Raw genomic sequence first — 26,642 nt, 5'->3', positions numbered from 1 at the left:
AAAAATATCGTCATTTATGATCATGTTATTGTCGACTCGAAATTTAGTTGTCAAACATGAAATTTTTATAATTTTTTGTAATATGTAATATTATATATTATATATACAATATTGCATTAAAAATTGTACAAAAAAACAAATGTGACAAACATTAAAAAACAGAGGGGATGAGTAAAATCATACGAAGTAAAAGAGTAATATTTTTTGTATATAGATTCAGACGAAAATCTAACATGATCAATTTTTTTCTAACTTAGGATCATCAATATAGAGTCTGCAAGTAATGACAAAACTTAAAATATGTGAACTAAAAAAGACCTGAGAAAGTAAATGTTTCACCATTTCCATCCGTATTCATGTGGTGGACAACCCGTCTCAAAACAAAACCAAAAAAAAAAAAAAAGAAAAAAAAAAGGGACAAACCAATATCGTCCTCAGATGCATGGCATGCTTACCATGGAAACATTTGGTTCTGATTAGAAGAGATAAGACAGCAAAACCATGAATTGTACAATCTTCCACCCTCTCAAGGCTCTGCCTTTACTCTCTGCTCCGAAATGCCGAACCACTTTCTCCATCACTTGTGCGCACAAACACAAACTGCTTAGCGCTTCTAAATCCAACCAACAACCATCACCGGTATGTCTCCTACATTTTCCCACACACAGAATAAAAAAATGCCACAACAACTTTATTTTTTTTTTTTTTTTTTTTGGATGATTTTAATCTGTATTTTTTTTTTTTTTTTTGCTTTAAATAGATTAGTAATGGAAGCAAGATTTCATTGAAGCCTAGTGATGGGATTAAATCCAGTTGGGTGTTTCAGTTGGGACTTTTGGCCACCACAACTGTATGATCTTCATCCTTAATTCAATTGATGAATTATTCGAATCGTATTTATTTTAGTGGTTAAGAAGATGCAATAAAATGTATCAACAGGTTGCTGCAGAACCAGCATTTGCAGTTACAGGAGTAAATTATCATGAAGATTTGGTTTGGGTTTTGATTAAGGCTGGAGTTGTGGCTTTTTGGTACTTTCTTATTATGCCAGTAAGCAAAATCATCCACCCTTTTCTAATCCTTTGTTCAACATTTATAAATTGATCTTTTACAAAACTCGTAATTACTATGTCCGTTTGCATGATGTTCTTATTTACTACCTCCGTCTCAAATTATTTCCAACAACGATTGACAAAACTCGTAGTATTATGTTCTGTTTTCGTTTGAATTGTGATGTTTTAATCATAGTTGGGCAAATCTCATAATCTATAGATCATTCAAACTTGGTAATCCATACACCATAGTAGTGTATAATAATAATAATAAACCAGACTATTTAGAAAATGTAACCAAAATAAAAATGGAATTCAAACATTCTAGAATATTTAAAATGATTTGCTAATGTGGTTGGATGATTCTCATACTCTATGCATCACTCAATCTTAGTACATAGTACCTTAGTACAGTATAATAATAGATACTCGTACTTCATATTAATCATAAAAATTATGATAATATAGAGAACATTACGAAAAAATAATTCGACATACCATAGTAGCATATGGAGAAATAATCCGAACAAGTTGAGCATTTTTTCAGTTCATTATCGAATCAAAGCAAACAAAAAATGGTGATTTTTCAGGTTATTCAATTACTGATCATATACTCCGTAGTAGTTTATATTTGACATGCTTGATTTTATATTTCATGACAGCCGATAATCATGAACTGGCTAAGAATAAGATGGTACAGAAGAAATCTACTTGAAATGTACTTCCAATTTATGTTCGTCTTCTTGTTCTTCCCTGGGTGAGTACCTTTATGCTCCTTAAGTCAATTGTTTCTTCCTTCCTCTAATTTAATACTCACGTTAATAGTGTAATTTAAACTAGTATACGACAATTAAATTGAGTAGTATTGAACAATTAAAATTATTGTCATTTAATTATGGAACAAATGTGATGCAGGATTTTGGTATGGGCACCATTTCTTAACTTTAGGAAATTCCCAAGAGACACAACATTGAAGTATCCATGGTCTAAACCCGAAAACCCGTCAGAGGTTAAGGGTGGGTTTCTCAAATATCCATGGGCTACCATTGAAGATTACGAATGAAGAATTGTCTCTGATTGTCATTATCAATTGTATAGTATATGTATTGAAAAATTCATATTTGTAACTTCTCACTCTTTTAAAGGATCACAATGTGATTATACATATAATATATCCGATTTACAGAAGAGACTCCTTATTTGATTATCAATCATATTAGATTAAATCTTCATTGAGAAATGAAGATTGAAGAGGCTATACAAGTCATACTTCCTCCAGTTTTTATTTTAGAGACTGGCGCAAGAGATAGGGAGAATTTATTAAAAAAAGAAAAAAAAAAAAAAAAAGTGATGAATAGAGAGAATTTATTAAGAAAAGAAATTAAAAAAAAAAAAAAAAAAGCAATGAATCTAAATTGGTGCTTCCATTTATATTTTGGATGTTGCTGCTGTTTCAACTACTTTTTCCTATGCTAGCTTAATTTCCTATCTTTTGGATGCCATTCTTGTTGATGGCATCAATAAGGTCTGTAATATGAATCTTTTTAAAGGAGATTAGTCTCCTATTTATGTTGTGATATTTCCTCAAGTGGAAAAAACGGGGAAATTATCAATGGTATCCCCCAGGTTTGGGTTTTTCTCCATGGTACACTTACTCAATTATTCTTTATCAGTAGTACACCCAAAGTTTTACACACAGCTATCAGCGCTACACCTACCGTACCCTTTCTGTTAAAAAAAAACGTTAGTTTTGGCTTTTTTTACAATTTTTTTTTTAAAAACTAACACTGTGATTGGTCCAAAAAAATAAAAATAAAAATAAAATAAAATAACTGACACATGGCGACACCTGATTGGTCCAAATAATAAAATTAAAAAAAAAAGTTAAAAAAATCAATTAATTAATTTTTTTTTAAAATCTTAAATTAAAAATAAAAAAATAAAAAATAAATAAAAAAAAAAACCTTTCTTCCTGTTCAGTAGCCCCCCTCCACCTTCACCCCCCTCCCCCTCCCCGTTCAGACCCCCGCCACCTCAAAACGCTCCTGAACCTAATAACCCCGCCCTCCACCTCCACCGACTCCCGCCACCTCGAAACCCCTCCGAATCGAACCACCCTGACCATGGCAGCCCACTCCTCTTCCCGATCCCCAACTTCACCTTGAAATCCCACCCAACCCTAAATTGGAAACCCACCCCACTGCATCGAAACCCCACTGCTTGCCACCCCCACATCGAAACCCCACCACGTGATTTAGGGGGCTGGGCACGCTGCTTCAATGGAGAGCTCGAGGAAGAGGAAAGAGAAGGGGAAGGGGTGGGGATGGCTCGGCCGACGGGGAAGGGGAGGTTTCCAGGCTGACTCCGGCGGAGAAGAAGGGAGTTATTGCTGAGGCCGGGGGATGCAGTGGTGGTGGTGGTGGGGGGGTGGCGCCATAGTGTTGTTGGCCTAGGTGGTGGAAGGGGTTGGAGGAAGGCCATGGAACGGAGACGAAGGAGAAAGAATAATTTTTTTTTTTTGAGAAATAAGTTTAAAATAGTTAATTAATTTTTTTTTTTGTAAGTTAAAAAATTGAAAAGAAGTCAAAACTAACGTTTTTTTAACGAAAAGGGTACGGTAGGTGTAGCGCTGATAACTGTATAAAACTTTGGATGTACCACTGATAAAGAATAATTGAGTAGGTGTACCATTGAGAAAAACACGAACTTGGGGGGTACCATTGATAATTTCCCAAATAAGATGCATAAAAAAGGAGGAAGCAATAAAAAAGTTTCAATTCAGCAACTTTTTTTACTTGGTAGATCAATTTAGTTGTAAATAATTTTCAATTATTCTTGTTTTTTAATCTTATACCAGACCGAAGGGAGTACAAGAGACTTGGTAATTTAATAATTTCATAATATTAAAACCTGTAAATAAAAGCATACGAGTCTACAAATACAAGCATGTATGTCAAATATTCTAAAAGTTAACAGGAAGCTGAAAAAAAATAAAAACTAAAATAAATAAACAGAAAATCCAATCGGTCAAAAATGTCGAGGACCGAATTGAAACTATCAAATACAGCCGAAAGCCTTATGGCATCCTCTCATTCTAACTCCTTGTATCCGATGATCTATTTAGATGGTTATTGTTGGATGTAAACTTGCTGGTGTTGCTTCCTCTCAATCATATTACAAACCAAATGAACAGTAGAACTGACAGTGCACAGCCACTAAGCGTTCTTATTTCAGAAAGATTGGAAGGAGCTGAGCATCACAGACACCCTCTTCCAATCAAAGGACTCCACATTTGAAGACATAACAGCAGCACCCACAGCTGTTGCAACTGCAACAAATACCAAGGCTTTCACACAGCCATGACTTCGCGATAATCTCCCCAATAACACTTTACAGTACTTGTTAGCATCCTTGAAGAGAGCTGCTTGTCCCGAATGGTCACCGGCCAATGCTTTTTCATTCTACGAGAAAAGCAAAAGAATGTCAAATCAATGAATTATACAAAGTCACATACAATCGTATTATGGCCTGCTTTTTCAAGAACAGAATTAGCAGAAGCTGATTCTCTCTATCAATCTTTATTTTTTTATTGTATTTTATCCGTCAATCTACGGCTCCAGATGTGATTGAATAAAATAAAAAGGTTGAGTGAGGATCATGGAATCTACCTTCTGCTGGAAACTCTTCAGAGTCTGCTTTACAGTTTCAAGAGATGACTGGTTCAGATGCTGTTCCCTTCTTTCCTCAGAAAGCTTTTTCAGAACGGCAACACTTGCCTCCACATTATCCAGGTATACTTTGTCCTGCAAAAATGAGCACGAAAATCAAGTAAACCACAAAAGATAGAATGCCAATATAACCTGTCAAAGAATTGAATGCTCAATAGTAAGAGTAGTAAAATCAATTTACCCATTGCTTGTAGATATCACTGTTATGAGACAAGGACCAAACTAAGATGTCAGTGGCTTCTTTAGCCAGCTCAGGTTTGCCTGTGAAATCAGTAAACAAAATATACACATAAATTTCTCAACAGAGTTCTTTCTTAGAAATGCATGTTTATGTAAGAAAACAAGGATGCAAAATAGCATGAAAACAATTACCTTCTCCGGCTGCTAAAATTGCAAATCCAAATATCTGCTGAGAAACTTGTTTCATAGCTTTGCTTCCAGGCGCACCAGCAAGAGCAACTTCCTTCAGGACAGGATAAACAGCCTCAAATCTTTCAGTTGCCTGCAAAGAATCCCCATACAACTATTAGATACATATTCAATAAAAGGTCATGAATGATAATCTCTATGAATTACACACCTTTACTCTGGCAGATGATACAGGGAAAGTGGCCCGCATAAGGATCTCAAACTCAGTTGGAGGGATCAGACGTTCTCCTTTCCTAACAGCTCCGTTAACCAAGATAGAACGGGCCTTTGGGGCAGCCAAAATTCTGCAATCAAGCACATTTCATTACAAACGTACAATACATTAAACACAAATGATGTACTGTATCAAAAATATGCAACTGTTTCAAACCTTTCAACTAACTGCAAAATCAGATCCCTACAAAGTGGATTGCTAGTGGATTTGCTGTTGAGCAATGGCAAGAGGTTATGAGCCCATGCAAACAAGCCAACTGCCAAATCTCCTTGACAGGCCTATACAGAATAGATTACTTTGTCAGGATAAGACAGTGGCAGTCAAATAGGACAAGCATAATAACAATTCAAACTCAATACCCTTCAAATAATTTGAGGCATTTCTCCAAAGACTACCTGAGATATCATCCATATGATAACTGAAAGCTTCTCTTGTCCATGATACTTGGGGTTCTCTCTTAATGTAGGCAACAAACTCACGAGAACATCTGGTTTACGCCTTAAAACCATTGCCAAAACCGCAAATAAAGCAACCTGTCACATATAGCAACATCCATAAGACAAAAACAAAATGACTACATAGGATGCTTTGAGAGTGGAGAGTGATATGACCAATTATTGTGAAAGACCTATGAGCTAGAAAGTGAAAAGAGTGGCAGGCTGGTAGCACAGTTAGTGTTCTCCATAAATTCCAATGACATAGTAATTCTGGCAGAACTCGATACTTCCTTCCATAGTCTATGGTGGGGAAAAGGGAAGAGGTAAAACAAGAAGAGACCGGATAAGTGACACTAAGATATAATAAATATAAAATGATAATCATAAATCATTGTCAAAAGCATTAGTAATTACATTGCAGCAGACATGCTTCAAACCAGCATCAAAGTCATAATTTCAAAATAACATATATAAGCCTGCTGTAGTACTGTGTACTTTGAAATGAGGTGTAATCATAAACCAAGTGTAAGAAAAGCAAATCAAATTCTTAGATATAAGAAAGCATTTAAAGTTCTGCTAGGAGATAGACTTAAAGATGATCACATTCTGTACAAAATTACCTGAGATTTGGATGTTGGCTGCTGAGTTGCCTTTTTAGCATTCTTAACACTAGGAGCTTGAACGTTCAAATCTGCGAGAATACTATCTAATAACAAAATTGCAAAGGAACTAAGAGCGGGTACTGAACGTTGGCTGATCCAGTCAATTGATGTCTTATAAACAGCATCTGGGATATGGGAGACAGGGATCTATTCAGAAAAACAAGTAAAAGCGGATGAGCAGACAAGCCTAGCAAGAAATAACAGCTATGTAATTATACAAAATGTGAAGTCAAGCAAAAACCAGTTGACGAGGCTGATAATGAATAATAAATCGTACTTTGTATAAACAAAGAAAGGAGAGGCAAAAGAATCATATACAAAGGGAAAACCGGTTCAATGTACATAAAAATCAAATTACATAGTCCAAATATCCAATACCTAGAATCTTTTCACCAAAGAAAACATATGTTACTCAAAGACATCCAAACAAATCAATATAATATACAGAAAGTTATATTCCTCTACAGTCTATAAATTAGATAATACTCCGTACATAAGTTGTAAAGCCCAAAAAATTTACAGTAAAATTCTCAACCAAAAAAAAAAAAAAAAAAAGACATTCTTTTTAGTTGGAGAAAGATAAGGTAGTCCAAATGCCAGCAATTGTGGTCCGCGGATAATAAAACACATTCATGAATTTTATATACAATACAAACCCACGTGTTTCACAAGCACATAACTCGTATTGGACATCGATTTTGCCCAGCCAATTCAGCTCAAGCATTAGTATCATCGTACAAGATGTATTCAAAAACAAAATGGTTTCAGATTCAGGCTATACTAAATCTAAATTGGTACAGGATGCATTCAATCACTAACATATTTCGAGTTTTGAGCATGAAAGATCTAATTAACAAAGCTTCAACAAAATTAATCATCAAATTTGAAATTCAGCTAAAGATCTAATTGCCAAAGTTGTCACAGAATTCATCATTATGCTTAAAAATTCTCACCTCAGAAAGTTTAGCAACTGGAGATTCCCTGAATGTCTTAACCCACGGAAATTGGGCAGAACACACCCCTGAAAAAGCCTGTGCGAAATAATCTGCGAATCGCATCAATTGTATGTCCTCCTGATTTTCATAAGAACCCTAAAACACAAAAAACCACTCAAATCAATCAGATCACAATTGAAATTCAATTCAACGAAATTCAATTCTACAAAATTCAATTCAACCCAATTCAATTCAATAATCAAATCAAACATTGATCTACACCAAAAACAACTCACCGACAAATGGATAAGAAATGCAGATAAATTATCGGCATCCATCTTCGCAGCGGCTTCGGAAACCGAAACCTTAGGTTTTTTCTCAACCTTCTTCTTCTTTTTCTTCTCCTTATTATCATCCTTCTTCTCAACAACACTCACATTCTCTCTCTCCTCCGATTCACTATCATCGAAATCATCGCGCTTCTTCGATCTACCATTCCGACGAACATCATCGTCATCATCGAAAAGAGCAGATTTTTTCTGCGCCTCCACAATTCGACGATGCCGATCCTCCGACTGCTGCTCGATCGCTCGAAAAACATTCCCATCCTTATCAACACCAGAATCAGCGACAGTAATTCCGGAAGCGGCAGCAGGTTTCTGCTTATTCTGCTGCTGATTCTTCCTGCGCTTAGCGTAGGTAACCTTCTGCCATCCATGATTCGGCACGGCCGTGGCGGCAGCACTGACATCGTCAAACTCGTAGAGGTGGTTTGAATCCTCCATTGTTGTTTCAGAGAGAGATTTTAGAGAGAGAAAGAGGGTGAAAGAAAACAGCAGATTTAGAGTAAAGTTAGGAAGAAAGAAATAGAAAGAAAAGTAAGGGAAGATTGATTGTATTTATGAAGGAGGAAGAAGTTAGGAAAAGGTAGCCCGTGTTTGACTTGGGTTTTGATCAAAGTGTTTTGACATCGGATCGTGCGGACTAACAAGGGGGTAAGAAGGGGACGAATAGAATTGGAAGGTTACATATGTGTTGCTTTAGGTGTGGCGGAAGTGACGTGCAATTGAGATACACTATGACTATGTGACTATGTGTACATTATTCCATTAATCCTTTGTAATTCTTTTCCTATTTTGTATAATGTAATCTTATCTTACCTATTATGCTAAAATCCAATAATTTTATCCAATCTATATCATTTAATTTATCCAATCCACTAATCAAGTTGTCATAAGCCAATAAATATAATACTTGTAATTGATAAGAAGATAAAAATTATGACGGAGTTTGAGTTCTATTAAATTACGGTTTATTAATGTTTGATATAACTTTGAATATATAATCAATTAGGTTATTGAGTAGGTTTTGTGTATACACAATGATTTTAACTTTTATTACAAAGTATTTGTTATTTTAACCATTTTTTATAAGAAAAAAAAATAGTTTAGAAATATTATGAACAAAAATTGACCAAAATATATTTATTTTCTTATTATCTCATGTAAAAATATTGAATATTGTATGAAGCAGTTGATTATCGATATGTGTGTCTTTAAGCCTTAAATAATGCATATTGATATTTTTAAAAAACTTCGTTATAAATTGTTAGTGTTTTTCTTCTTGATAAACAAATGAATATTTTTAAAATATGTATTTAACCATATGAGGAAAAAAAATGGACAAATTAGTATTCCATTTTACTTTAATTTAGATCATCTAAGGTTACAAATAAGCTCACCCACTAATAACCATGTGTCCTACTTGTTGTAAATAGCGGAAGTGTAAGCACGAACATTACACTAAGCCAAGATTACCAAAGACAAAACAAATATATAAACTTCTTTCTTTAAAATCAAAACTAAGTATGTATGCGAAGAAATGAAATAAAGTACAGTAACACAAGATTGTGAAAAGAAAGTAGCATAAATCAATATCATAAACAGAAAGGATAATAAAAATCATAAAGCAAAAGGAAATTATGTATATAACTATATTGGTGCACTACAATTCAAGTATATAATAGTTTGGTGCACTACAATTCAAGTATATAATAGTTCCTCTATAGGATTTTGGCAATGATGTTAAATGTTTAATCTTTGTTTGTGATATTACATAAAGAGTTCTATAATCAAATAGTTAGTGGTATCACATCCAATTTAAGTCAAGAGACTGTAAGCTATATATGTCAACTAAGGTATTATGTGAGCTTAGAATATTCATATGCTTGCTCCAAAGTTTTTAGCTATCAAGTAATTAACCGATAAAGTAAAAAATGCATAAGGAACTAGACATATGCAATTAAGGTGGAAAGTAGTCTACAAACTGGTAAACACGGTAGGTTCATCGTTTAGAAAAACGATAGTAGATGCTCAAAAGCATGAGCAAGGAGGTAGTCCTGAGAAGATAATAGCCACAACAAAAGTAAATTCAAACGATATTACAATAGAAAAAACTTGGGAGAATTGTGTATGAACTCTACGTCTAGCAACAAGTCAAGTAATATTGATAGATAAATCAGGGTTACTTCATCGTGTGATAACTAAACCCTAGAATGCAAAGGAGTCTAAGTCTAAGAACACCAAGTCTAAGTAGACAAAATTTTAGCATTAGAATATGAAATAACGAGTACATGAAAAGTCCAAAGAGGAAGAAGCTAGAAAAAATATTAGCTTTTATAAAGAGAGTAAATTAAATGAGATATATGAAGCTAAGAAAACCTTAAAACAACCAGCAAGGCATAGCATAGATATTGGTTCATGCTCACATGTAAAAATAAATTAAAATCCTAATGAACTTATTATTTTATTGAAAAAAGAAGGTAATTGGATGCAAAACCAAAACTTTGAGTGAGCCAGTATATGAAGATGAAATTAATATCAAAATAGAAGCTTTTAATGAAGAGATTTAGACGATGCTTTAAAAGAGGAATTCGAAGTCTCCTAGTGCGTCTAACCGGGAGGATTCGCCCTGGCTAATTAATCAGGCGAGCAAAACCTTCGTCACGGCAAGGTTTAAGGGAAAAAGGAGGATAATCAACTCTTGTCCGCTCTACCAGGCAACTTCGCCTTGACAGACCGGTCAGAGCTATGCGGAGCCGAAAACCTATCTTTTAAGATTTTTATTCTTGTGTTAAAATACCCTTGTAAAACTTGATTAAACACACTTATTTTATTACTTATATTTTAAATACTTTATTTGAACTCTAGTTTCTTCTCTACTTAGGTTTTTAATTGCCCTTTGAAGATCAGATGTAAGCTTTTGTTATCAACAAATGATTCTCTTCTCAACTCAAGTATTAATATTCATGCATCTATATCTTCTCTTCTACTTTTATTTTCATGACAATCATGTTTTCTTCATTGATTATCGGTTTTGCTTTCATTATTATGTGTGAGTAGTTTCCCAATCTATGATTAAGTGGAACCCAAATATGATTGATGTGTGTGATACCTCTTTAAATTCTCCAATAATTGACTTAATTGACATGCTTAATAGATTGTGCTAATGTCAATACGAAGTACTAGATTAAGAATAATTGGTATTGTTATTATCCCTTTGTTTCTATCTCAATGAAAGTTAACGGGATTTATTATATTCAATGAAGGGTTTGGAAGTTCTTTATGAAAGTAGTAGAACAATATATTACGAAGTTAGAGTATAGAGTTTAATGACCTTAAGGGGATAATTTCCTATCAAATTGGAACCCACAAAGTTCATGGAAGATAAAAAAAAATGAACAAAAAGTTGTCACAAAAAGAATAAAGCAAAAGTGAGTAAATTTTATAAAAACAGATGAAAACGAAAAGTGAGTAGAACTTAGGGAAACAGAGGTATAATAACAATAATATATACAAACAAAGAAACAGTGGAAACTAGGACTATGCATAATGTAGATACTTTTGTTAATAACGAGGAGAGAGATAGCGACAAAGAGATTTATTAAATATTATTGAGCCTCATATAGTGGGGTTGTAGATGATTAAAAATGAATAAAAGGTTGGTATGAATTGAATGTATAACCTTTAATAAAAGCAAGAAGTGGGAAATAAGAATTACATATGAATAGTGTGTTGTCTATTTTGCCCCTCAAATAGTCTCACTACAATTTTGTCCTTTTTTCTTTTCTTTTGTCTATTCATCTTCGATTTTGGTCTAGCTGAATTCCCTTCCTCAAAATGTCGAATACACACTCTATCTCCTCTTCTACACACATTCTCTCCTCTTCAACACACATTCTCTCCTCTTCACCCATTTTTCTCTCCTCTTCTCATTCTCTCCCTTCTTTTAAAGATAGCAAGCGAAATAATGCAGGTGATGAAGAGCAAGCAAGCACCCAACCATGGCCAGGTAGTCGATCTTCTTCCCTCTTTTCTTTTCTCTCTTTTCGCGAAGAGGGTTTTAAACAACCATAAAAACTTAAGTATTGTTGTTGCTACTCCTCTCCTTCTCCTCAAATTATTCAATTTGTAGGGTTCTTTAATATGAATCTTCAATTTATAAGGTTAAATTCCCTTACTCGATATTCATCGATAAATATAGAGTAACTAATTAAATCAAATTAGTTGGAAATGTCATATAGCTAGTGTGTTTCCAAAGTATAATACATTGGAAATTAATTACTCGGTGAATAGTTGAGTCAAAGTTTTGGTGTCGGTCAAGTTACGAGTAGGCCTGTTCACGGACCAGATATCCAACTGAAATGTGATTTCGATTCGGATATCCGAATCTGATCCAAAAATTTTAGATATCAAATATCCGAAATCATTAAGATCGGATGCTTAGGATATCCATTATCCAATATTAAGTGAACTGCTAAACAACGCTCCCATTTTACAGGATATCGCTCCCTATTTGACATGGAAGAACGATATAGCCCTTTGTGTAAATTGTAGTATATAATGGTATAATATCATTCTCGACCCCTCCACTTACTACCACGTGGTAAAAAAATTTCCGACCCCACCACATCAAACCCCACCACATTCGATCCAACACCAAAAATCCGATTTTTTTTTTTAATAAAATTTTTTTAAGCTTTAGCGATGGGTTTAGGACGATGGACGACGACAACGGTCATACACCGAAGGCATCGTCGGAGTATTCTGTAAGTCCTCGTACTTTTTTTTTTGAAATAAAAACATCCGTCTAAAATAAAGGTGGATCCGCTTAAAGTTTCCGAATCCACCTAAATTTAAGGCAGATCTCCACATCCGCCCAGAATTTCCGGATCTTCCTAGGTGGATCCAAAATTTTTAAGGGGATCCACCTAGGTCGATCTGAAAATTCTGGGCGGATCTTTTTTCTTTTTTTTTAATTGATTAATTAATCAAATTTATTAATGTAATCTTTGTATTATTATTATAATTTTTATTGTGATCATTATTAATTTTGTGATAAATTGAGTAATTAGTATTAGTATTATTATTGTTGTTGTGATCAATGTTGTAATTAGTTGCTTATGTTGTTATTACTTGTTGATATTAGTTGCTCATTTAATCTCTCTAAAAAAAACAAATTAAGTAAAAAAAAAAAAAAAGTAGAGTTCCGCCTGAAAATTCCGGAAGTACCAAAGAGGATCCAGAATTTTCGGGCGGATCCACCACCGAACATCCGAAAATTTAAGGCGGATGGGTAGATCCGCCTGAAAATTTCGGATCCTCCTTGGTACTTCCGGAATTTTCAGGCAGAACTCCACTTTTTTATTTTTATTTTCTTTCCAGATTTTACATAATTTGATTTTTTTTAGAGAGATGAAATGAGAGTGAAATGCGTTGTGATTTCATAAATGAGTGTTGTGAGTTTCGTGAGTATTCATTTACGAGGGGTAAATAAGAAAGTTCATATAAAAAATGCGAGCGGTGCCTAGTAAAATGGGAGCGACGTTTAACAACCCCCAATATTAATTAAGATTGATTATGATTAATTTCTAAATTTAACTAATTTTATCGTTTTTTTATCTCTAATTTGTACAACGTATTTTAACAAAATAAAAGAAAATATATTAAGAATAGTATAATAAGTTAATAACACGTGGTTAGTTTCATATGGACATTTTTAAAAATTTATACTTCATAAATATCACTATTTCAATTTTTATATTTCGAATAATTTTCGAATATCGAATATCCGAAATTTTGAAAACCAATATCCGAATCTGCATCCAATATCCGCCTTTTCGAATCAGATATTCGATTCAAAATGAAAACTCAGATTGGATATTCAATTCGAAATGAAAACTCGGATCGAATATCCAAAAAATCGAATAGGTTGCGGAGCGAATTCTCGAATAGTTTTGTACAAGCCTAGTTAGGGGGTGTAAAGCTTATTCACTTCACCTTAAAAAATAATATTCTGTAAAATTAATTTCAATTCAATAAATATAATTTCAGATCAGCAAAAGTAATTTCAGTTTAGTAAAAAATAATTTCATTTTAGTAAAGTAAAAATAATTTTAATTTAGTAAAATTAATTTCAATTCAGTAAAAATAATTTTAACAAAAATACTTTCAATTCAGTACAAATAAGTTGAAGTGAACAAGGTCTAATGCTTTTTAAGAGCATAGAATACATTAGAGTTTTGTGCTTTTATCCATTTTGGTTAGTTTTTGAGTCATTTCGGGTCATTTTAGGCTGTGCATGAGTCAATTTAGACTAACTTGGAGTATTTTACCAATTTTTATCTCAAGTTTGGAAATCAAAACAGAGTAATTTGCCAGCAAGCAACATGGAGATCTGAGTACTTAAGCGCAGTGCATACCAGGGATCTCTTCAGCAAAAAGGATCAGCTTCAACAAACTCTCACTCTCTACAGATTAAATAACCAAAGAGAGAAATCACAGTAGATTAAACGATATGGAAAAGAGTTCAACAAGAAACATCTATTGTTTCCTAAAAAAAAAAAAAATAAATAAAAAAAAAAAATCAGTTTTTTAAGAGAGAATAAAACAGCAAAGCACTAGGTGGATTCCCCCCAAGCTCCTAAGACTACTTCCCAAAAACCTCACATGGAATGGGAAAGCCAAGGGCCATGGCCATATAGCTGTAGCCAATGTCCATGTGGTAGAAAAAGCTTGAAACAAATTTGGATGGCAATTTAATGGACCGTGGTGCAGGTCCTTACCTATGCCAGAAGAAGACAAAGAATACCCACAAAGGTTGGTGGCAACAACACCACCATCTCTGCAGCATAACAGAGAAGCCGCCAATAAGAGAGTGAAATGAGAAAACACATCAGCCAGTGAGCAGCCACTTAGATAATTTAGGGATTGAGAATGTACATAAATAAAAAAGAGGGGAGAGAGAGGCATTGTATCAAGCGAGTTTTCTTGAGAGTTGCGACCTAAGTCACTAATTAAAGAGTAGTGAACTAAACTCACTGTTTTGCGTGAACCATTAAGCGTTTGGTTAATTAAAGCTTTAATCTTTTACCTCAATTCTTTCTGTTTATTGCTTTTTGTGTGTGTGTGTGTGTTACAGGCAATATACTCGAAAATGGCCATTTTTGCAGACATATGTTAACTCTTCAAGAAATGGAAATGCAACCCTCGTTATGGTTGGGATCTACTAACCCCATCCCCCCCCCCCCCCCAAAAAAAAAAATAAAAAAAAATCCAAGTGTTTACAATCATTCCATTCCCCTATATTGCTATATATTGTTGAGGATTATATGGTGATAACAACTATCAAGAACAACAACAAGAACCTTCGAGTCGTGAATGATAATCACATTGTAATCTTTTAAAGGAGTGAAGTTACAAATATCAATTTATCAATACATATACAATTGATAATGACAATTAGAAATAATTTTGCAATCGTAATCTTCAATGGTAGCCCATGGATATTTGACAAACCCACCCTAATCCCTGATGGCTTTTAAGGTTTAGACCATGAATATTTCAATGTTGTGTTTCTTGGGAATTTCCTAAAGTTAAGAAATGGTGCCCACACCAAAATCCTACATCACATTTGTTCCATAATTAAATGACATAATAATTTTAATTGCTCAATACTACTCGATTTAAATGTCGTATACAAATTTAAATTACACTATTAACGTGAATGGGGAAAGTATTATGGTAAGTTGAGAACATTTGGCCAAGGGTTGAAGCTATGAGGTCCATGAGGATATATGTAGGATATATTTACAGTATTGGAGATATAATTAATGTTAGTTTTGCTTAATGAGCGTGGTTAAGGTGATGCTAATTAAGGAAAACAAAGAATTAGAGCAAGAGCGAAGCACAAGGGCAAGGGCGAAGCTCGCTCGATCGGGGTCATGCCTGCCAATCGGGCACACAAGCACGCTGGAATAGCGTCGCTCAACCGCTCAATTAAGCAGGATCCGCCGGTCCAGCCCGCATGCTTTTCATTCTCTTTGTTTGTTTATTACTCTCTCTAAGATTCATCATCACAAAAACTTGTTTTCTTTGAATTGCTATTAGACTACTCCTAATTGCAATTGCTTCGTTGTATCTCCTAAGCGATTCCGTGATACCCCAATAGTACAGGGTCAAAATAAAGCTTTTGGGAAAGTGATATCGTTCACGCCTCAAAGGTTCTCATTGTTGTTCTTGATCATAGTTATTTCCATCACCTTTGAGACCCTTTATTTCCATATAACCCCTAACAATCCAAAAGCTTTATTTTTAAAATAGATTGCTACCATCAAGGAATTGATGGCGAATTTTCAAAAGTTAGACAAGTTCGAGGGTGTCGGTTTTTGTAGATGACAAAAGAAGATGCACTTTCTCTTGACTTCTTTTGGTGTGGCTTATATTCTTACTACCCCAAAGCCATTGGAGGAAGAAAGTGAGACATTAGAGACCACAAGGAAGAGGAACAAATGGGATAACGATGGTTATATTTGTCGTGGTCATATTTGATGACTTGTTTGATATTTAACAATTTTATGAATCTACTAAAATTCTTTGGGATGATCTTGAATCAAAATACATGGTTGAAGATGCATCTAGCAAGAAGTCTCATCATAGTAATTCCAAAAAATTTAAGACGAGTGATAATAGGTCTGTGATGGAACAATTTTATGAACTACAAAGAATTTTAGGAAACTTTAGACAGCAAACATTAATGTTGATTAAACATTTGTAGAATCTTCTATTATTGAAAAACTCCCACCACTTGGAAAGATGTTAAAAATTCTTTGAAACATAAGAAAGATGAAATGAATGTAGAAGAATTGGGTTCCCATCTTCGAATTGAAGAGGGAATTTGAATTTAAGATGGACTTAAGGATGAAAATCCAAGTTCCACCGTTAATATGGTGGAGGATGGTAAGTCCAAGGATAGTCACAATCATAAGAGGGATAAAGACTCTAATGGAAACAAGGGCAAGAAGCCTAAAGTCGATGGTGATGCATCAAAACCACGAGCTTGTTGGGTATGTGGTAAGCCCAATCACTTAAAAAAGGACTGCATCATATGGAAGAAAAAGATGAGCAAGAAGAAGGCTTAAAAGGGAAAGGCAAGTTAAGCCAATCCCAAGACAAATAAGGTACTTGTACACAAGTTTCATTTAAATCAATATTGGGCTATTTGTGTGTGATTCCTAAAATCCATTGTGTATAGGGTAATTCATCGTGGTATATCGATTCAAGAGCATCAAGACATGTATGTAAGGATCGTTCTTTGTTTAAGACTTCCATTGAGATTACTAATGGAGAGATTTTATACATGGGGAATGATTCTACCGCAAGAGTTTTAGGCAAAGGACAAGTAAAATTGATGTTTAGTTCTAGCAAATCTTTAATACTTAGTCATGTGTTATATTCTCATGAGCTTAGAAGAAATCTTGTGTCTAGTGCTACTTTTAAACTAGTGTTTGAATCTGATAAGTTTATTTTATCTAAGCGTGGTATGTTAGTAGGACTTGGATATCTTTCTAATGGAATGTTTAAGTTAAGTATTTGTAATAATGTTTAAGACAATGTTTATGTTGTAAGTGATAACTCTTCTCTATGGCATTATAGACTTGGACATGTTAATTATAAGAAGCTTTACTTTCTGAATTATGTTGAAGAATGATTTAATTCCATTATTTGATCCAAAGTATAGAGAAGTGTAGAACATGCATGTTAATAACAAGGAATCCATTTTAAAATAATATAGAAAAGAATACTACATTGTTTGATTTGGTGCATAGTGATCTATGTGATTTTCATAATACTCCTTCCTTAGGCAATAAGAAATATTTAGTAACATTCATTGATGATTTTTCAAGATTTTGCTTTGTTTACTTCTTATTTTCTAAGGATGAAGCCCTTGACAAATTTAAATCTACAAAAATGAAGTAGAATCGCAAACAAACAGAAAAGTTAAAAGACTGATAAAGGTACTATGATACAAATTATTTTCAATCTTTAGGTATTATACATGAAACAACCACGACATATACACCACAACAAAATGGTGTAGCAGATAAAAAGAATAGGACTTTACAGGAAAAGGTTAATTCCATCTTATCCTATTCATGAGTGATGGATTCGGGGAGAAGCGGTGTTATATTTTAAATCAAGTTACTATGAAAAAGAATAAGGCAACTCCATATGAGCTATGGTACAAAAGGAAACCAAACTTGAGTCATCTCAAGGTTTGGGGATGTAGGGCATTTATGAAAGTGTCGGATCCCAAACGTAAAAAGTTAGGGTGAAAGAGGAGTTTGAATGCATTTTTATAGATACCAGTTTTATGTTATTAAACAAAATGACTTTTGGTCAATTCGCACCACCATAAAGTTAAAGGATGCATTATTTGATTAAAACAAATATTCATCAATTCCCAAATCAAAGGATGTTACTCCAAATACCAATGCTTTAAGTGTTGATAAAATACAGTGTTGATCAAATTGCACTTGATTAAGATTTAGATGGTTAAGCTTAAGTTGAAAATGAGGCATTTACATCATCATCTCAACCTAGGAGAAGTAAGATGGCTAGGAAAGAGAAATCTTTTAGCCCAATTCTTCAACATTCATTTCTACTTCTTATGTTTCAAAGAATTTCCAACATCTTTCCAAGTGGGTCGGAGTTTGTCAATAATAGAAGATGCTACAAATGTTTAATCAACATTAATGTCATTTGGCTTAAAGTTTCCTAAATTTTTTTGTAATTCATGAAATTGTTCCATTACAGGCCTATTATCAACCATCTTAATATTATTGAAATTACTAACAAGGAACTTCTTGCTAGATGCATCTTCAGCCATGTATTTTGATTCAAGGTCATCCCAAAGCATTTTAGCAGCTGATAAATATCAGACAAGTCATCAGACATACCGTTAAAAATGTGACCACGACAAATATAATCATCGTTCTCCCATTTGTTCCTCTTCCTTGTGGTCTCCAATGTCTCACTTACTTCCTCCAATGGCTTTGGGGTAGTAAGAATATAAGCCACACTAAGAGAAGTCAAGGGAAAATGCATCTTCTTTTGCCATCTACGAAAACCGACACCCTTAAACTTGTCTAACTTTTGAACATTCATCATCAATTCCTTGATGGTAGCCATATTTGCAAAAAAATAAAGTTTTTGGATTGCTGGGGATTATATGGAAATAAAGATGGAAATAAAGGGTCTCAAAGGTGATGAAAAAAACAACGATCAAGAACAACATCGAGAACCTTCAAGGTGTGAAAGATATCACTTTCCCAAAAGCTTTATTAAGGCCCTATGCTACTGCTTGGGTATCACGGAATCGCTTAGGAGATACAACGAAGCAATTGCAATTAGGAGTAGTCTAAAAGCAACTCAATGAAAACAAGTTTTTGTGAATTTGTGATGATGAATCTTAGAGAGAATAATAAAAAAACAAGGAGCATGAAAAGAAAGTTAATTTCTGATTTTCATTTCTTATCTTTCATCATATACAATATGTATATATATAGAGCAACTCACGAACAAAAATAACCGTCAACAACTACCTAGAAGTAGGTCGATCGAGCGTATACAATCCAGCGAATATAGCAGCACTCGCGCCCGATCGGCGGTCACACAATGCTTCTCCAGCGCACATGCGGGTTCGACCGGGCAGATCCTGCTCAATCAAGCGGCAGAGCAGCGGTATTCCAGCGTGCTTGCGTGCCCGATCGGGCGAGCTTGACCCCGATCGAGCAAGCGCTCTTGCCGTTGTGCTTCGCTCTTGCTCTAATTCTTTATTTCCCTTAATTAGCAACACCTTAACCACGCTCATCAAGCAAAACAAAAATGAATTATATCTCCAATACTCTAAATATTTCTACATATATCCTCATGGACCTCATAGCTTCCTGGCCAAATGTTCTCAACTTACCATGATACCTTCCCCATTCTTACGTCTGCAAGCGCAACACCACATTAAAGCTGAAGCATCAGCCACAACAAATCTACCCATCACCGTAAAATTAGCAGCTCATGGCATTTTTACCACCATAATAACCAGAAAAGAAACAAAAAGAACATACTTTAAAATGCCATAACAATGATGAGCTGTAAATGGTTAAATTTGACCAGCAAGACTCCAGATTAAGAGCCTTCATGGTCAATTCTACTACCAATGAGAGAGAGAGCTAGTAGGAAACTTGTGAACTCATAGAATTGTTAGCGCCTTAGCGGAGGGGACTGTGAGGTGGGAAAGGTAAGAGTGAGTTAGCCAGCAGATGGAGGTTGTTAGGGGTGAGGGGCTATAGAGAGGGAACAAGAAAGAAAATGTTTACAGCAAGACAAAGGTGAAATTGTCGGTGATGGATTCAACAGAAGACGCCATAATGAGGGAGCTGAGAAAGGGACACTTGCCTTGAGGGATTAAGGAGGTTTTATTCCTGAGTTAAACCACATCACCAAAAAAAAAATGAAAAAAAAAATAAAAAATTAAAAAAATTAAAAATGAAGAAGAACAGCATACAATGGCCCTTCCCCTCAAAACAAATTCCGTAAATTAGGGGTTTCCTTTGCCGTTCCCTTCTTTATCTGTACCTCCTATTTTAATCAAACAAACCCATGCTAGGAACAAGGAATATGTAGCATGGCAATGCCAAAAGATTGACTTCATCTGTTACTTCCATTTTCCATTCACGAAATAATTATTCATTTACACCTATGTATATCTTCCACTTCAAATTCTAAAAGTCCTCCATCATTTCCAGGATGAGTCAAGTCAATTTCAAATAGCTTATGAACTGTACTAAAAGTGGAATCCAACAATCTAGATCTTCTCCATTAGTCTAGAACATTGAAAAGATCAGGAATTGGAATAATATTGACTCATGGAGCAGTTCTTGACAATTTTAATTAATTTAATACACAATAAAACTACTGCAAAGATAGCTAACCTTTATAGTATGACCTTGGTTTGCACGTATCCACAGTTCTCCATCCTCTTCCATAAGGCTAAGCCTCTGCTTGTTGTCTATCCTTACAGCCTAAAAATTTAGCACATCAGTGTCAAAGTGTATTAAGAAGAACAGAACTAAATGAATCAATGCCAAAGACAAAAGTATGAGCTAATATAAAATGAAATAACATAAAGCCTTGAATTTATTTGCATGTTTTTAAAGAGCCAAGAAAATAAAAGCCCCAAATTACTTGTAAGCTTAAAATCTAAAAGAGAGCAAATTTCAAATAACAAGGTTTCGAATTGGCAAAGTTTATGGTAAATGGTACTCCGTAATACTATACTTGTATCAAATTTTGATTTAAAAAAAAATAATAATCTTCAATAAAAGGAAATTCAATGTCTAAAAATGTACTGTATATCTTAATGACTATTGCTTGTCATTTTTTTTTTTTTTTTGGGAAAAGTAATGAGTTAATATCAATACTTGATCCAAAAGGTTTAATCATGATATGTGAAAGGATTTTTTTTCCTACATAAATATTATAAATTCACTTCCAACAGAGAAAATTGTAGATAATTAATACCGAGTATGATGATGAGAAGTTGATCTCAGAGATTTTCCAAAATCTTTTTGACATTAACCAAATTTATAGAAATAATACATCAGACTTTTGGTCATAAATAAGGGGTAGGAAGGCACAAAAAAATTGAAGGGGAAAGATTGCAATGACACCTATAAAAGATAAACTAGAAAAAAATATGTCTATGATGGTTGATAAATGGTCAATGAAAAAAGGTGGGAATGGAGAAAACTGTGACTTACGCCTAAGGCTTAAATGAAAATTGGAAACACACTGGAGCTACAATCCTATCATAAAATCTGTATCAACTTATCTTAAAAGATTGGGTGATCATCAATGTGTGAGAAAAGCAGCGACAGGACTTACTTCTCTAATTTCATCAATAGCATGTGAGCTTAATGGAATATTTGACCGTGTTTTCATATTCAGCTTCAAAATATCTTGAAGCTTGACATATCCATCACTATGCATGTCCAAATTCAACTCCGTTGCATCATGTCTCAATACACGTACCCTAATAAACACAAAATGCTTGATCATGTTTCCAACTCCTATATTTCCAACTCCTATACAAAAACAATATGTTTACAGTCTTGAGCCTTGTGAAAAAAGGATTACAATGTTTATAAGAAAAAAAAGTCTTCAGAAGGCAAAAGAAATAATAGACAAATAAAAAGGTTGTGTAGTACTTACAACAGTCTACCAAGAGTATCAACTCTATCTGAAGTACCAGTAGGAGCACCACAACCACGGCCTCTTGATCCACCACGATTGCCTCTCGTATGTCCATGCTTTCTTCCTCCAGCTAAACTACAGAATACATATTACAAAACAATAACACAAAGTTTGAAATGAGAATTCTTAGACCTGTAAATAAATTATTTGGATGAAAAATTATGTTCATTCAATCACTTTATAAATAACTTTATTGATACGACAATTGGTTTTCAATTCCAAATTGTCAAATAAATTAATAATCACTAGGCACACCCATACATGACTTAAACTATCATCATTTTATAAGAAAACAAAACTGAATGTAATTCAAATCACCGTTATACTAAACATATTTATCAATCAACTTCAAACATAAACATAGAGAATGAAAGAGATAAACCTAGATAAATCGTGAGCAAAAGATGAGAGAAGAAGCTACAGCTTTCTCTACCTCTGGACATTGCCAGGAGAGAAAATTGTCTAGGAGTGAGACAACGAAGGAAAATTGGGTAATTGATAGGTGTTGATGCTATTGTTACCGGCTGTCTTCAGAGCATTAATGTTCCTATAAAAAGGAGTCATAGGTTAAGATCATACATTCATACTACATAGAACTGATAGAAGTCATAATATAACACTTTAATAATTCAACTTTTTGTTACACTACAAAATTCCACACCCATATAATTAATCATCAAATGTTAAATATTAATAGTCTTTACTAACCAACTTCTTACTCCTTATGCTAGATATTGTATGAACAAACATCCTAATTTTATGCACACTTTCATAAAGAGAGGACAATGATTTGTAAGCATGTTGGCAAAAAATTGTACGTTTATGTTCACAACATGACCAAAATAGTTGAATTACTTTCATTGATTTATAAAAAATAAAAAAAATAAAAGAAAAATAAATAATTTAACAGAATAAAGACAAACAGAAAAATGAAAGTCATCCGATTGCCAATCTTAGAGCTTGGGCACCGGTGAGGTCACCAGCAGAGAAGAGGCTTGGGCAAAGTAAATGATGTATGAAAATCTTGAATGGGGACGAGCAGTGGAAGTGAAGATAAGGAGGGACAAAGAGAACCAATGAAAGGATAGATACATAGAGATGGCTATGAAGTTCACCTATATACATGCCCATATGGCGAAAGACATGAATTACGCCAATTGTGACTTGAATTCTCTGTTATCTGATAGAATTCAAATGCTTTTTTAATGAACAATGACAAAGAGAAGTGAGCTCACCAAACAACTTTGATCAGCATATTAACCTAAGAGAATGGAATATTAGAGCAAACTTGAGAATTCTTCAAAATAACAAGTGTATTCCCATAAAAATTACTAATCAGCTACATTGACGACATTTTACAGTATCCATAGTTGAAATATGGAAGAGTTGTAACTACTCCAAATATTTCATGAAATCTTCACTAAATGGGAAATAGTTTTCTCATTGATAACCATCAAATGGAAAAGCACTGGGAACAAAATTGAACGAGGGTAGATGTTCTAGATAAGGAAAAGCATAAATCTGAACGTTTTGTCCGAATTGAAAGAGGGTATCACAAGACTCAGTTTCAGTAAATAATTTCTTAGCCATGGAATGAGTGATAGATCAAAGTAAGTCAAATGGGCATACCAACGAAGGAATCACAGATACTAGTCATACTAATAAATCATCATAAGATTTGTTTAACCTATGCAATATTTATTCCCAAAATTTAACCGCCCAGATTGCAATATAGAAGCAGAGTAAAACAGACTTTAAGTGTAAGTATTTACACCCTCCGAACCTGCATTGATGTCGCTGCCGTTACTGCTGTCAGCCAGCTGTGTCTGGCAGGGGCTGCTGCCAGCCTGCTGTGACTGCTTGGCTATGACCTGCTGCGGCGTGCAGTGGCTGGCGACGGCTAGCGCCTGCCTGCAAGGGCTGCTGCCGGCCTATTGTGGTTGGCAGAGGCTGCCGGCCTGCTGCGGCTGGCTTCCAGACGGTTGCTACGGTAGGAAGGTGTGCATCTTGGTACGTGTTGTGCGAGAACAATTACATCCGATCCTATACTTACCAAACAAATCCAAAAATGTTAAAGCGAATCTAAATAGCTTCAAATGAACTAATTAAGGCTAGAACTGAATGAAATTAACTATAAATGGGTAAGATACAACAATTTCACCCCCAAAATTGCTTAAAAGTTCCAAACTAATCAATAAGAGCCTAAATATATCTGAATGAACTAGTCAACACTAAAAGTTAATGAATTATAGTATAATGTGATAAGATTGAATAAGTTCACATCTAAGTTGGCTTAAAAACTACAATTGAGACAAAACAAACCTACATAGCTCAAAATGAACTAATTAAAGCCAAAACTTGATTAAATGAAGTGTAATTTGCCAAGGTAGAACAAGTTCACCCAAAAGTTGCCTAAAACTACACATGATACGAGACTAAATAGAACTAAGTGAACTAAATTAGGCTAAAAATCAATGAAATGAGCTATAATTTGGCAATGTAGAACAACTTCAATAGATCATAATGAATACTTGATAAAATGAGCTATAATATGGTAAGATAGATCACATTCACCCAAAATTTGCCTACAAAACTACACATGAGTGGATTCGATCTTAAATCGAAGGTGGAGATGTGAAACAAACATGTGATCAAAACTAAGATGAAAGGAAATCTCCCTAGGTGGAGGTGAAAACAAACAATTTTAACACATTATATACAGTATACAACAACCCTCCAATATTAATCCACAATCAGAACAAAAAAATAAAAAATAAAAATCACAAGCTAGCCAACTGAATAGCAACATTTGACCAAGCATTTAGAAAAAGGATTTGCAAATGTCAACACTCAAATCCATAGAAAAAGTTTAAGAAGGAATTAGGTGATCGAAAACCACCTTGCTAGGGAACCACAATCTATTAATACACTCCATACATGGGCATAAAATTTCCGGTTCATCATCTTCCTCGACGTCAATGGTTATCAATTATTTAGGTTAAACTAATAATAGCATAAACTTAATTATCTAATTTGATTTTTTTTTAAATCTAACTTTCCATTCTCACAAGTAAATTATTCCAATGCATAATATATCTAATTTGAAGAATTCGCCTAACATACTAAGAATCAATACAACAATACTGAAATTAAGAAAATTCATAAACTAATCACTTATAGGAAAAATAAAAAATAAAAAATAAAAAAAGGAATGTGCATGTATTAGCAAAAGATCACAATTCTAACTCATATAGAATTAGTTTCATAAGCTAACAGTTGAATATGCTGCAAACCCATTTTATTAAGAAACCAAATATCAACTAGTTGCAAAGTTATGAAGTAACAATATTATGAAGAATACAAAAATTCCAGATCGAATCCAAGTTAAAGTGCTCGCATAATTATCAAATTTCCAGAATTATCCTATATAGTCATAAATCATAATATTATAGTAATATCAAATGCGGAGTATAGTTGATAAATAAAATTGATTTTAAAAAATAGTACAGTATTTGATGAAATTGGAAATTCCAGAATTCAAGAACAACAATTAGGATCAAGAATAATCCGTACCAAATTAACGAACAGCAAGTAGCTAGTTGAGTCGACTTGCTGAACTTACTTGTCTTTGTTCCTTCCTCTACTCGCCGCTATCTTCATTCTACTTCATGATGATACCAAAAAATTTGTGTTATTTTCTAATTATCTTCACTATACTCCAAGAAATTATAAGATAATACAAAAAAAAATCGAATTTGGCACTCAAAAAAGCCAGATTTAAGGAAAATTTAATAAAGAATTTGGAACAAAAGAGGGCTTGATCTCTTGGGGTTTTACGAGTAATTTTTTAGCACTACCTTAAGTATGTTTTACGAGTAATTTTGTTGCATTACTTTAAGTAAAACGTTTTGATTATTTCAGTATTCAATTTATCTTACTAACGTTAGTGATTAATTAATATATGATAACAAAACAAAAGTCGTGTGAATAATGGTTGAAATCATGTCAATGAATAAATTATTAATATTCAATTATTACAATTTTTTTCTTTACATATTATTGTCAAAGCTTTGCATTGGCATACATATACATAAGAAACGTTTTACTTAAAAACTATAAGAGGGTGTTTTGTACATGGGAATTGAGGGTGGGAATGGGAATTTTAATTCCAAATAAAAAAATTAAAAAAAATCTCTTGTTTGTTAGATGGGATTGGGAATAAAGAAGTGAATATTGGGAACAAATGGGGTGAATTCCCACCATTTTATTACCTAGGGAGGGTAGGATGGGAATGGGAATAAGTGGAAATGACATTTTTGCCATTAATGAAAAGAATGGAGGAGAAAGGTTAGTAAGGGTAGTTTTGTATTTTTATTATTTATTCCCTATCTATTCCTATCCACCACCCAAACAAGCATTGTCATATTTTTATATATTCTCAACAATCAATTTCCAATCTGATTCCCACATTTTAATCCCCAAACTCCCATTCCCACACTCCAAACGCCACATAAAGGGAGTAAGTTAAGGGGACTAT

The 26,642-nt window shown here is 33.9% G+C and overlaps 3 protein-coding genes across 6 annotated transcripts; 1 reads left to right on the top strand and 2 right to left on the bottom strand.

Annotated features, from left to right (window-relative positions):
* Positions 1-304: 304 nt before the first annotated feature.
* On the top strand, positions 305-2,244 carry LOC110694434 (NAD(P)H-quinone oxidoreductase subunit L, chloroplastic-like). The gene is made up of 5 exons (XM_021871604.1): positions 305-639; positions 761-850; positions 940-1,050; positions 1,715-1,809; positions 1,968-2,244. The coding sequence occupies exons 1-5, from the start codon at positions 502-504 to the stop codon at positions 2,113-2,115; spliced, it is 582 nt and encodes a 193-aa protein (XP_021727296.1). The 5' UTR covers positions 305-501; the 3' UTR covers positions 2,116-2,244.
* Positions 2,245-3,930: 1,686 nt separating this feature from the next.
* Positions 3,931-8,449, bottom strand: LOC110694433. Its single transcript, XM_021871602.1, has 10 exons — positions 7,754-8,449; positions 7,476-7,613; positions 6,481-6,669; positions 5,819-5,956; positions 5,580-5,701; positions 5,361-5,493; positions 5,153-5,282; positions 4,962-5,041; positions 4,721-4,855; positions 3,931-4,513 (listed from the first exon to the last, which is right to left on the bottom strand). The coding sequence occupies exons 1-10, from the start codon at positions 8,240-8,242 to the stop codon at positions 4,283-4,285; spliced, it is 1,785 nt and encodes a 594-aa protein (XP_021727294.1). The 5' UTR covers positions 8,243-8,449; the 3' UTR covers positions 3,931-4,282.
* Positions 8,450-13,981: 5,532 nt separating this feature from the next.
* LOC110694432 (tRNA 2'-phosphotransferase 1-like) lies at positions 13,982-25,994 on the bottom strand. 4 transcript variants are annotated; one of them, XM_021871601.1, is made up of 7 exons: positions 25,679-25,994; positions 23,889-24,148; positions 22,488-22,652; positions 22,064-22,175; positions 21,737-21,884; positions 20,785-20,874; positions 13,982-14,265 (listed from the first exon to the last, which is right to left on the bottom strand). In XM_021871601.1, exons 3-7 carry the CDS (start codon positions 22,546-22,548, stop codon positions 14,248-14,250), a joined length of 429 nt encoding a protein of 142 aa, XP_021727293.1. In that variant the 5' UTR covers positions 22,549-22,652; positions 23,889-24,148; positions 25,679-25,994; the 3' UTR covers positions 13,982-14,247. The 4 variants fall into 4 exon arrangements, 1 of the variants encoding a protein (XP_021727293.1); XR_002505849.1 differs by having other exon boundaries at positions 13,982-20,874; positions 21,737-21,936; positions 22,064-22,180; XR_002505851.1 differs by having other exon boundaries at positions 13,982-20,874; positions 21,737-21,936; positions 22,064-22,180; positions 22,539-22,652.
* Between the last annotated feature and the right edge of the window lie 648 nt (positions 25,995-26,642).

This window comes from Chenopodium quinoa, unplaced genomic scaffold, assembly GCF_001683475.1.
Source record: "Chenopodium quinoa cultivar QQ74 unplaced genomic scaffold, ASM168347v1, whole genome shotgun sequence".
Classification (NCBI taxonomy): Eukaryota; Viridiplantae; Streptophyta; class Magnoliopsida; order Caryophyllales; family Amaranthaceae; genus Chenopodium; species Chenopodium quinoa.
The sequence above is the reverse complement of the archived record's forward strand: the minus strand, read 5'-3'. Positions and strand labels throughout refer to the sequence as shown.

Coding starts and splice junctions, on each gene's coding strand:
- LOC110694434 (XM_021871604.1), top strand. CDS start 502: ATGAATTGTACAATCTTCCACCCTCTCAAGGCTCTGCCTTTACTCTCT. Junction 640..760: donor CCAACCAACAACCATCACCG/GTATGTCTCCTA, acceptor TGCTTTAAATAG/ATTAGTAATGGAAGCAAGAT. Junction 851..939: donor GACTTTTGGCCACCACAACT/GTATGATCTTCA, acceptor ATGTATCAACAG/GTTGCTGCAGAACCAGCATT.
- LOC110694432 (XM_021871601.1), bottom strand. CDS start 22,548: ATGTCCAGAGGTAGAGAAAGCTGTAGCTTCTTCTCTCATCTTTTGCTC. Junction 22,176..22,487: donor TTTGCTCACGATTTATCTAG/GTTTATCTCTTT, acceptor TCTGTAGTTTAG/CTGGAGGAAGAAAGCATGGA. Junction 21,885..22,063: donor GATACTCTTGGTAGACTGTT/GTAAGTACTACA, acceptor TGTGTTTATTAG/GGTACGTGTATTGAGACATG.
- LOC110694433 (XM_021871602.1), bottom strand. CDS start 8,242: ATGGAGGATTCAAACCACCTCTACGAGTTTGACGATGTCAGTGCTGCC. Junction 7,614..7,753: donor CATTTCTTATCCATTTGTCG/GTGAGTTGTTTT, acceptor TTTGTGTTTTAG/GGTTCTTATGAAAATCAGGA. Junction 5,042..5,152: donor AATTTTAGCAGCCGGAGAAG/GTAATTGTTTTC, acceptor CTGATTTCACAG/GCAAACCTGAGCTGGCTAAA.